General features: G+C 37.8%; 1 protein-coding gene across 6 annotated transcripts in view; it reads left to right on the top strand.

Annotated features, from left to right (window-relative positions):
* Positions 1 to 12617, top strand: part of LOC117291346 (77 kDa echinoderm microtubule-associated protein-like) — a 75747-nt gene that overhangs the window by 44669 nt on the left and 18461 nt on the right. For 4 of the 6 annotated variants that reach the window (XM_033773002.1, XM_033772996.1, XM_033773025.1 and 1 more), the window contains 4 exons: positions 8893 to 9019; positions 9743 to 9892; positions 10133 to 10205; positions 11141 to 11167. In XM_033773002.1, the coding sequence (XP_033628893.1) occupies positions 8893 to 9019; positions 9743 to 9892; positions 10133 to 10205; positions 11141 to 11167 (377 nt within the window). The remainder of the gene's footprint in view (positions 1 to 8892; positions 9020 to 9742; positions 9893 to 10132; positions 10206 to 11140; positions 11168 to 12617) is intronic. The other 2 variants (XM_033773018.1, XM_033773010.1) reach the window with 1 other exon arrangement.

Below are 12617 nucleotides of genomic sequence, written 5' to 3'. Positions count from 1 at the left end.
AGCTCAAAAATGTGGAAAAACATGAAACCCATACAAATTGCACTTATGACCTAATACCTAAATTCCTATGCATGGTATACAATTATCCACTCTCTTTGCCTAGAGGAGAGATGCCATGTAAATTAATATCTTGAATGTTTTGTATATATAATTACGTACAGGGGTTCGGAAGGTGTGCATAACATTAGTAAAGATTGAAAATGTAAAGGTTCTCGCATTTACTCCTTTAAGATGGTCATGGTGGAAAACTTCACTTCACACTCGAAATGCTAGTTTGAGAAATTAGTCCAAAACCTGATGTTTGAAAACCATTTCATCAAGCGTTTCTTTCTACAATTATTTGTGTGAATCCAATAACCAATTGAGATTAAACACTCATACTAAGTCAGAAACTTGTCTTTGACAATTACCAAAGGTGCCTGCATACTAAATCTAAGATTAAGGTGACAAAAGTGTTGAATGCCAATAGTGGGTAGAAATACAGAAGTGATTTTAGCTTTACAACATATTTCAGATCAAACGTCAGAACTTTTAAAATATTTTCCAGATGTTTTCTTCATTTTTCTCAATCCACATTAATATGCCATGCATCTTGGTTTTGAGAGGTCCCTGTACATCAATCAAGGAAACTCCAATCTATGGTAACTCAATACTCCAATGATTCGACACTGAAACCATATACCTGGCCTCAGGTCAGGAATGGATGGTTTGCAATACTCAGGAGATATCACATTGAGGCAAAGCATTATGGAGGGTTTGTAATGGTTAGGAGTAATTTGGGAATGGATCTCCAAGTATTTCATAATCAGAACCACCAATTACTTTCTGGAAGTGTAACAACATTTTACGCACTCCAAACGTTTTGGATTAGTTGTTGGTCAATCTCTTTTACAAATAAAAGGTATAAAAAGCGCAGTGTTTATATGTTTGCTTGTTCATCTTTTTGGGTACCCATACAGTGCAGTCATCTGGGCTCAATTTCATAGAGCTGCTTTTAAAACAGTTGAGCAATATATTTTCTGTTTAAAAACAGGAAATATTGCGAAACAATTGTTTTGCTAATCGAAAAGGGGCAGGATGCCAGTCATAAATGGTTTGCTCATTTGGAGTGGTAGGTGTGGTATGGTTTTTTGGCTGGTTATTTTACTCTTAGAAGCAAAATTATTTTGTGCTGAGCTAATTTTTGTGCATGAGCATCTCTAAAAGAAAAATGGCCCATTGTTGATATTAAGTGCAGCCCCCACTTTCCTCAAGGCTAAATTTGTTAGGGATACATGTACACTACATAATAACAATAACAAGCTGAGCTATTGTTTTTTAGTGATTTACTGAGATCCTTCCTCATAAGAGAATGTTCAGTCTTATTTATTGAATAATTAAACCATATGAGGCATGTTACAGAGTTGAGAATACCTGCACCAATGCAGTCATTAAAAGACGATCAAGGTCTCTCGTGAGTATGGTGCCTTATTATTGCAGTGGAAGCATAGTGTTAGCCAGAGTGGGTGTCTGGGTGTTTTAAATCAATTTGGCATGCTGTTTTTTTGTCATTTACATTGTATAATTTCAAAATACAATTGTTATAGTTTATCAAAATTATGCATAATAGTACATGTGCTTATCAATATGTTTCACTTCTCAGTTTTTTGAAATATTGAGTGAAAAAAAGCACAAGAAAATAAATTTGCCTTCCTGTAATTCCTTCCTTGTAGTTGACCTTAGAGAGGTCTTGACCTCTAAGGTCATCCTTGAGTGCTCATGCACTGAGTGGGCTGATGAATGAAGTGTTTGGATTGGTTCTCTCTCTGATATCCATTCATATCCTACAATAATGTATAATGTCTGCTACAATAATGTACATATAGACTTTAGACCTTGCCTGACGATGAGAAATCCTGGCATTGTGCCTTGCTCTATGTGTAAACTAATAATGTGTGGGTTTAGTTTAGAACCCCTTTACTAAGAGAAAAGTACATTCAACCTGTCGCGTCAAAAGATATCAAAGTTGCATTATCCAATAGTATAATGCCTAATTATGAACAAACAAATATTTTGATAGCAGGTTACAAAGTACAACGCAGGTAACTGAGATAGCTGCCTGCATTGCTCCTGGTCATATTCCTTTCATAAAGCCCCTTGAATGTTTTGATGGAAAAACAGTTCTTACAGAGCCCTTTGGTCAAAAATGCATAGGCTACATATGTACTTCCTGTTCCAAACACTGATGATGCTCAGTGTTGTAGTAGTAGTAGTAGTAGTAGAAAGCAGACAACATTTCCTACATGAATTATACATGGAATTTTAAACTCAACTGGCAACTAGTCACTCCATTCTCAGCTGAATATATCCAAAGTACTTGACGAAGAAAAGGCCCACAGGAAATGACACAGAAGGAAGTGATCAAATTTGAGCTGCTCATGTAGTAAAAAGAATCACTCGTTCTGGTTTCTTGGGTCAGTCACTAATGGTTGTATATTTGACTCTTGTGACTCGTGGCCATGAGAATGACTGGCTAATACAAATGGTTACAAGTTGTTGCAGGGTTTTGCTACTGTGTGTAGAACAAGTTATTGACCAAGACATGAATCCCTACTCACTGTGCATGAAGAGGAATGTAATATAATTACCTGTAGAGGTTTCAGCTTTATTAGTCTTCACAGTTTTGAGAAAATGAGTGAGAATCACAGAGCAAATTTTTCAGGAGAGTCGCGTAAATCCATTTACATGCTTAAATAATTTCCGTCTTACTGAGGCGAAAATTGTTTTTGTGAAATTGTTTTATTCCTCAAAAACTGTAGCATCTCAGTAGCTTTCTATCATCATCATCTTTAAACTGTGTTCAATGTAAGTTTAATGTAATTCTGTGGGCGTGTTGGGTGGCATACAAATTAGTACCCAAACCTTTTAAAAGGTCTTTGAAAGGTTGATCTTTGTTGTATTATTAATTTTTTTAAGGAAACAATTTGTCATTGTTTAAGGAAAAACATGCACTAAACAATTCGCTTCACTTAAAAATAAGCTGTAAAGCTTTCATTTATAGTGTAAAGTTACTTCTGATGTTTATAATTAATTTAGAGGCTTTGAGAAATCATGCTGAAAATATTAGTATGCACAATTAAAAAGCAGAACTTGAAACATGGAAAGCAGCAACCCAGCACCATGTAGGCCTACCCTCTACTTCATGAAAAAAAACCATGGTCATGGCTTATGGTTGTTCTGCATGGGGTGGTTTAGTTGTCTAGTGTCAGTCAAGGTAGCCAGGCATGTCTGCTCATGGCGCTGGGAGCTGTTCTATTAAATACATGTAAGTATTACAGTTGGACAAATCCACAGGCAACTTCAAGTCCACAACCCCGGATGTTTTCCAAGGTGAATGGTTTTTTGGCAAGGCCGGGCATTTCATAGCCAAGACAGGTTAATTGGTTTTGTTTTATTAAAAGGATAATTCTAGGTTTCTCTTTATGCTAACTTATCGCGCCAATATGCGCAAATTATGTATCGATCCTGGTATTTCACAAAGTCTTCAAGAGAAAAAAATTATAGAATGCCTCGGATTGCGCAGTAAAGCTTTTTAAAACCAAGATAAACATCAAGTAGAAAATATTCCGAAGGCATTGTCTCAATTCAGAGTGAATCAGCTAAACAACTCACTAAAAAATTGGGTCTAGAATGCCTCATAGTTTAAAAAAAATACCTGGGGAGAATCCCGATTTCTATTTAGTATGTTTCCATATGGGACAGTTTAGCTGTCTATGGCTGTCTTATGTCAGTCGAGTTAGCCAGGCATGTCTTTGCACCGTGGCGCTGGGGAGTCGCCCAGGCATGTCTGTTCATGGCAGAGCTAGAAGTCGTCCAGGCATGTCTGCTATAATGGCGGAGTTGGGAGTTGCCTAGGCTTGCCGTTGCAAATCACTCTAGAGATTTATGTTGCATTGAGAATCCTTAACCCAGGAAGGAAGCCATTATGTTTATGATTGTTATAAATGCAATACCAGACAGTCCTGCATCCATTAGGCATATCTAAGACTTCACAAGCATTTTCCCTCATAGATATATTGTCTGCGAATGTTAAATTGACTTCCACTTGAAATATGACTTCGAGTAATATAATAAATCCTTTCTATTTTTGACATGCATAGCATTTTGTTTGACACTTTCTATTTTATTGTTTTCATTTTTTTTTCCATCCTTGAAAATACCAAGTTGTTCTCTCTGAGTTTTTGACAGTTTATATGGAAACTTGAATTCAAAAATAACTTCAACCGTTAAAAGATAATACCTCTCAAAAAATAAACTGGATGTGCACACAAATCAAAAGGCGTTGAGATATAGCAATGTTGCACTGAGGGTTTTCGTGTGAGATACAATGTTGGTGCACATTTAAGATACACTTTTGTAAAATAAAAAATTTCATATCAGTAGAATTCTAAAATAAAATTTAACTTAATAATTTTGTTTGTATGGTTTGACTTGATTTTTCGGTTGTCGAAGCGCGCGAGACATGCACAGTCTATATAGTAGGCATAATTGAAATTGGGTAAGGCGCACAAACCTAATTGAGTTGATCTGACCATGTCTGCTGGTCACATCATAGAGTCCCTGCTCTTAGATAATATCAGTGCTCTATCTACCAGGTCTTATAGTTATCATAAATTGTCCTTGTCCATTCATTTGCTGTCTTTGTGTTAAGAAAAATCGTCTGCTTGTGTCAATGAAATGTACCATTTGACGTCATTTCAGTAGTGCTCTCGTTCTTGACTGAACAATTGTTAAGTGTATGGGCCCTCGATCTCAAAGCTTACCATTCATTTTATACAAAGTCAATTTGCATCATTTAGCTCTAGTAATGTGGTTGTAGAAGAGTGCACAGGAAACCTTTTCATTCAGTAATTTTGTATCGCAAAACGGCAAATTTTTCAGACCGAATTTGTGTTGTGCAGAGCGTGAGTAGCAAATGCATGGTGTGTAGCATTTTGCTGCGCAATCAAGGAAAGTTGTTCACAGGTACCCTGTCTATGCTGGTACCTGTTTTTAATCACTCCCAAAAAGAGCTATCCTGGAACACATGAATTAAGTTTATGTGTTTGTAACAAAAATATTGACTTGTAGGGGCTCCTCCAGCACCAGGGCTTGATAGCTCATTTGTAGAGCGCCAGTACATTAATTAGGAGGTTGTTGGTTCATGTCCCACTCAAGCCAATTTTTCTTTGTTCAAACCCAAATTGAAAAGCAAAGCAGTTTATGGAGACGGACTTTTGGTGTGTCAGAAGAGGGCGCGGCCACTTGGTTACACTTGGATACATGTATCTCGGATACAGACACTGGGATATTTGGATTCTAGTATAAAGTTCATTAACACTAAGCATTGTTGGGAAAAGATTCCAGGATAGGGTGCCAGGGTAAGCGTTATGCTACTTCTTACTGCATTCATCAATGTAGGTAGTCACTGAGAATTTGCCTCTTTGCCAAAGCATGGATGAACAATGTGTATTCACATTTCTATTTCTCATTAACTGTTTAAGACTAAATTCATGTAAATGCAAGGTATTGCAAATGTAGGCCATCTGGTTTTGCAATAGAAGTTAGTTACGGATCAGGTGGTTTGAAAGGGAGGGGCGGGGCATAGATAGTGGGACTTAAGAGGAGGACATACTTGGCTCATATGACAGGAATTAAGATGATCAGGTTTTTCTTTCTCCCCCCCCCCCCTCTTTAAAGGTAAAAACAGGTACTTTCTATCGCCCCATGTAAATTTAATTTAGGAACATTAATTAATAGTGCACAGTTAAAGTTGTCTGAAATCATTACTTGTACACATGTGAGTGAGATAAGCTATTTCCAAACTACATTCTGCTGCCAAATCAGCTAAGCTGCTGCCAAATCAGCTAAGCTGCTGCCAAATCAGCTAAGCTGCTGCCAAATCAGCTAAGCTGCAAAGCTCTCCAAGGGAGTGTTAAAGTTACCATTATGCAGCACAGTAGCGCCACCAGGTGTATTAATTCCATTAAATGTCCACATAGATGACTACTGGAGCGATACCATGTAGTGCTACTAGTACATGTCCATTGATTGTGTATGTGAAGATAGCACCAATCAATAACTCGGAATTGATTATGTGACTCGACCTTCGATTGATCATCCTTGCATATATCAAAATCAAACCCACGGTCCATTCTAACCACTCAATAAAATCAATGTTTGTTTGGCTATTAAGGGCCTTTAAATGTGCTGTCTGGGTTAGTATACTTGGTTCAGCCCTGTATGCTTCGGTTTTTTGAAAGGGCAAGGGCACTTAGCTATTTTCTCCATGGTAAAAGAGCACCCTATGAGGAATCTGCAAATTTCTACTGGATTATTTTAACGGCAGCAATGTAATGACCAGTGGGCATGGAGGCAATCGCCTTTGTTTTCTCTGTGAAGCATTAGGCCTGGCCTATAATGGTTTGTCTTTTTTATATAGCAATAGGCTCATGAGGCTCATGGGGTTTGGGCAACTGCCCTACCAAACTTGGGCAAAACAGTGGAGAAAATTAAGGTACAGCAAGAAGAACACTTTGGAGAGAGAAAGCAAAACAGAACCCTAATCTTTGTGTAAAATTTCAGGCAAATCAACCCCTCTGCTCCACTTACCAATTAGTCCCCATTAGCTCCTGTATATTATGGGTGTTTGAACTTTTTTAATGACTGAAAAATATATTTAGGTAGACTTGCAGAGTCGTTTAACGTGTTCCATGGTGCTACAGCAGTATCAAATAGTAATTAAAATAAAAGAAATGGTACTAAAACTGTATTTATATAGTGCTAATGGTACTAAAACTGTATTTATATAGTGCTAAACTACTTTAGGAAAAATTCACTATTAACGCTAGTCGCTATGTGTACAGTGGGCAGTAGTATGCACTAGGTTTTCAGTTGTCTTCGTGAGTATTTAAAATTTTACCCTGAAAGTGCATTTTATATATAGCCTAAATTGTTTAGAATGTGCTAAAAAAACAAACAGTGTCAGGGACAGAAAATTCAAAATAAATTGTTTCCAGGGTTTGGGTACTTTTTAAAGACACAAATTACATACCTTCAAACATTTTCATTAAACTTAAACAGTTTGAATATAACGTTAAAGCCATTATACACTTTCGGTAAACAGTATTGTCCAAGTCCCACACTTCGTGTATCACAACTTATATATAAAATAACAATCCTGTGGAAATTTAGGCTCAATCGGACATCGGAGTCGGGAGAAAATAACGGGAAAACCCACTCCTGTTTTCGCACGTTTCGCCGTGTCATGACATGTGTTTATAACAAATCCGTAATTCTCGCTAACGAAAATTTATATTGTTTTACCGTTTTCTCAAAAAGTAAAGCATTACATGGACTAATATTTCAAGAGAAGTCTTTCACCAATACCTTCTGTAATCCCTGTAAATTATTTGTAAATCTGTGAACTTTCTGTACCGAAAGGGTCCAATGGCTTTAATAGGAAGCTTCCATTAAAATATTACTTAATGAGGTGCTGTACTTTTTGAGAAGCAAGTAAAACGTTCTCACGAGACAAAAAAGATTTTAGCATGTACAAGAGATTTACGCGACTCTCCTGAAAACTTTCAGATTTTCTCTCAAAAATGTTACTACTTATGAAGCTAAAATTTCTGAAGGTAAATTATATTTTAACATCTTCATTCACAGTGAGTAGGGATTCATGTCATGGCCAAAACACTTGATCTACACAAGGTACCAAACCCTTTAAATAATTAAGTTTAAACATTTTGAATTATCTTTTTAGAACAATACTATTCAAAAATAAAAGAGAGAAAAAAAGAAGAGATATTCACATGGTGTTAATGCAAACCTCTCTTAGCTGAATTGTGTTACAATTTAATTACTGAGAGTGGGTTCACATTTATTTGTTTTTGTTAGGGGTATGGGTCTAGTGGAGCTGTTCTCACATTAAGCCATCGTCAGTCCGTGTTACTTTCACAGTTCAATTTGATGTAAAGTGTCCACTAGATGACAGATGGAGTAATCCATGACCGCTATACATGTATTGATGTGTGAAATACAAACAGTATCGGCACTGTCGATATTAAACAAAACTCTGCAGCTGTAGATGCACCTATTGTGGTGACATAATACTCTGGGCACTGCACTGTCATGAGCTTTTGGTTCTGCTCAGTAAAGTGTTCGAACATCGGAGGTTATAAGAGTAAACTATAAATAGATAGTAAACTTGCGTGCACAACCATGTGAAAATATCTTTTGTGGGAATGTTGGCTCTGAAAAGAGCCGGTGTGGTCTCGACGTTTCGAACAGTTCGTCTTCAGGAGAATGCTGGACTACTGGTAGTGGTTGAGCTTAAGTACGGGGTTATGCTGACCAAGTAATTGTAAAGGGTATTTTGAAGGGGATGTTTTTTTAAGATCAAAGGACGCCTGTGGCTGCACATGGACGTGTGAACTCTTACCCAGTTACTGCAGGTGTGTGCCCACCTGCCATATCATATTCATGTAGAGAGCGCACGCTCAGTTGCTGTAGCTGGATGAGACTTCATAATTCCATGTACAGCCACAGGCCAGCTTTGATCATAACATTATCAACTTCCATTTGAGAGTAAGATAATAATAAGTCGAGAGTAAGAGAATAGTTGGGTTTTCTTTTGGAAGACTTATCATTTCTCATCAATAAATTGATAAAACTCTATGCCATTGTTAAAAAAATCTCTTAAAACTTATTTGTATCAGATTTAATATGTTGTAGTTTGGTTCAATTGGTTTTGCTTTTTTCAGCGCTTTATTCTCAATGAAAAGGCACTTTACAAATGCTTTGTTGTATGTATATGTATGTATCTTACCATTCTCTTTTACTCAATATTTGTTTTCTTGTGTTCTGATACAGATGAAGGATGGGTGCGTATCTACCTGAAGGGGCGACCTGTTACGCTGTTTATGCCAACAGAAACCACAAACTACTCGGTCAAAACCAAATCAGAGGCCCCTGCTGAACAGCTGAAACTAGAATGGGTGTATCCTTTTTTAACGTCTTTATTACAGTGAACTAACCTTAGAAGTTCTGCTTCTTTAGGTAACGAGAATCGGGCCCAATATCACGACTCTGCTTACCGTTGATGTGCTTACTGCTTACTGTGCAAGCGCTGCATTGCTGCGCTTACTATGTAAGCCAGAATGCCTTAAGTAACCAGGAGTAGACGCACAAATTTGATTGGTGAAGCACAAAATTCCCTGCTTCTTTAAGCGCCAATTCTTACGGTAAGCAGACCCATGCATTGAAGCCTGGGCCCAGTTTCATGGAGCCGCTAGGGTAACAAATATTGCTTCACAATTTTTTGCACTGACATCACACCCGGTTAATGTCTGCCATGCTCATCATTTTGTGTGTAGAAATATATTGCTGGTGTGCTTGCATACACAGCTAGCACAGGAATTCAGCAGACGTCCTGTAATTGTGCAGAATTCACCTGAATAAGCAGAGCCATGAAGTTTGGCCCAGGTGAATGGGAGACTTTTGGAAGGTCCTTTTTCACAGTTCTCGCTGGTAGTATACGTGCTCAGACCTACACGCGCAATACTGAGCATGTGCGTGCAGAGCCGCAAGAAGGGCTGTTATGTCTGCTGTCGTGTGTCAAAAGTCTTCCATTGGGCCAATTAGAGAAAAGGAGAATTGAAATAAAGGACAGACAATTTAGGATGTATGGTTCCTAGTGATTTCCTTAACTCTGTGGGAACAGGTATGGTTACAGAGGGAAAGACTGCCGTAACAATCTTCACCTGCTACCGACAGGTGAATTGGTATACTTCATGGCAGCTGTGGTAGTCCTTCATAACTTGGAGGAAAACACCCAACGCCATTACATGGGACACAACGATGATGTCAAGAGGTACGTGGTGGCTTCATAACCAAATCCTAGTAACATCCAATTTATTAAGAAGTTTGCAAGAGCTAATTCCAAATTCTTCAGATTTGAATTTCTTAAAAACAAAATTATTTATTGCCAAAGACTTGAAAGAACACTTATAATACCCCAGTTGGGATTCGGACCGGGTCCCAGAGGTGAAAGGCGAGGCAAGATACCACAATGCCAACCTTATTTGAGTTGTTCTGAATCTTTTCTCCGTAGTATCGCCATTCATCCCAACAAGTGGATCATAGCATCAGGCCAGGTGGCTGGACATGACAAGGAGGAAGGAAAGGTAACACCTTCTTTTTCTTCTTCTTTTTTCTTGGAAGTTCTGCTTTATCAATTGAGAGCATTTATGAGATGCCTTGAAATAAATGTATCACTTTGTACATTTTGTGTTTTAATGGTTAACGAGGTGTTGAAGATGCTTGGATGTTTAATACAAAGTTTCTGATAGACGCTGTCTGTACAGGCAACTTGGATTTTGGCTTTGAGCTGCGTCAATCTTTCTGTTTTTGCCTGATGTAGCCAAGTGCTTCGCTAACCAAACATGCAAGGAAAATGATCAAACGTTGGCGTGCCGCACACAGTATTTGTGAATAAGCACAGTTGTGCATTACCAAAAAAAAAAAGAAAAGACTATGGCCTTTTTCAAATCCACTGCTTCAGATTCGGCTCAGGCTATCTGGGCCCCTCAGTAGTTTTGAATAAACTTGTGCTATGCATTCAGGGATTCAAACCAGAAAACCGAGCCTGAAGCTGAATCCAAAGCCAAAGCCGTGGATTTGAAAAGGGTTGCCCATAAAGAGGGCTTGCTTATGGTGACGTCAAGAGGGACGTATCTATTGACATTGAAGTAGAAAAGAGTTACTAGAGTTAACAAATTACAACAGTGTGACAATATTTCCTTTCTCAAGCCTGGTTCATACTTCCTGCGAATGCGTATTTGACGTGAATTTGGTGTCACAACTATCCCTTCGCAGCGATATTCAGAAGTGAGTTGAGCAGAGCTGAACTGCTGCAAATTCGTTGCAAATTTTGTGACGTCAACATTCACCTCGCATTCGCAGGAAGTATGAACCAGGCTTTATGGTCCAAGGGTTGGCACCTCAAGGTATTTTTTCTTCTTTTCTTAACAGTAGATTTTTTAACCGATAACTTTTTACTCTATGATAAAGTGATCTATCTTTCTTTGTAATATATTATGCCATTTTTCATGCTGCATAGAAACAACTGATGAGGAACACGGTGACCGTATGTAGTAAAATCAAGTCATAACAGATATGAAGTTTTTTTCTCCATGTTTAATCAAGCTTCATGCAATTAGGTTTTAATTGCCTTTTTTGTTTAATGTGCGTTCTCCCCAAAGCTCTATTAACCGTAGACTTGAATACCAAGGGACTTCAGCCAAGGTTAAGTTATCGATGTGTTCTGGTTGGTTGTTGGTGGCTTCTTGTCCTCAGCTACTGTAGTAATGGAGCTACTGCTAAATGGAGGAATCAATCAACCTTGAGAGTATTAATGACAATGTAATGCCTACCCCTTGGCTATTAACATGAAAACTCTTAGTGCTTTTTCGCTCTCCCTAAAGTGCTAAAGTGATTCATAAGAGCATTACTCCTGTAGTGGCATCACAAGAAAATGTCAATTTTCCCCCCTCGTTTTTGTTTGAGCATTCAAAGGAACAATTAACCGGTGTACCACTGCGTTTAATAAATGTTTTGTATCACTAAGAAAATCTTACGTTGAAATTTGTGTCACAAAGAAAGTTTTTGTTGTTGTATTTGTCACTGTCAAGCAGTGTAACGACTTAGTTTATGGAAAGATCTCACTTTATAAAAAAAAAATGTAAATTTTGTCCCGAATTTTTGTTTGAGCATTTAAACAAAAAACATAAACTGTTGTTTGTACAGTATTTAAAAACTCTTTTGTATCACTAATCACTCCTTATATATTGTAATTTGTGTCACAAACAAAGGTTTTTGTAGTACTTGTGTCAGTGTCGAACAAATTTGCATCCAAGTTTATGGAAAGATGTCCCCCTTATTTTGAAAATGTAAATTCCCCCTCTTTTTTGTTTGAGCATTTTAACCAAAATAAAGAACTGCTTTAAAACTGTTTTGTGTCACTAATCACTCCTTACATATTGAAATTTGTGTCACATAAAGACATTTTTTAATATAGTACTTGTCACTGTCAGGCAGAGTTTATGGAACGATAGATATCTCCATTTATTTTGTTTTCAGAATCTGCATCAAGCACAGTTATTTTGTTTTTGTTTAAAAAATGCAAATCCCCTCAATGCATCTCTTAAAGATACAGTACAGCTTTTGTTTCTTAAAAGAACATAATCTACCCACCCCCAGCAAGTAGATATTCACAAGGTGTTACCATAAACCAAATATATGGATACTTCACCATGCAATGCCTCAAAATCCTGTATTGACCCCTTGCACGCACGTCACACGCGGCGACTGATCCGCGCTCACCATGTTGGTGGGCAAGTTAGGTTTACGTGTATTAATGCCGCATCGCCTAAACCGCGCACTTTCACTGCAGTACGCACATCATACAGTTATATATAAAAACGTACAGTGAAATTGCCCACCAGTATGGCGCATTCAAGTTTTTGTTGATGATGACGTCAGGTGTAATGGGTCAATAGCTGTTGTTTCTTTAAATGCCGATTCCCATTGGTGTCACT

Source organism: Asterias rubens, chromosome 1 (genome assembly GCF_902459465.1).
Source record: "Asterias rubens chromosome 1, eAstRub1.3, whole genome shotgun sequence".
NCBI lineage: Eukaryota > Metazoa > Echinodermata > Asteroidea > Forcipulatida > Asteriidae > Asterias > Asterias rubens.
Note: the sequence above shows the minus strand (reverse complement) of the source record. Positions and strands in the feature narration are given on the sequence as shown.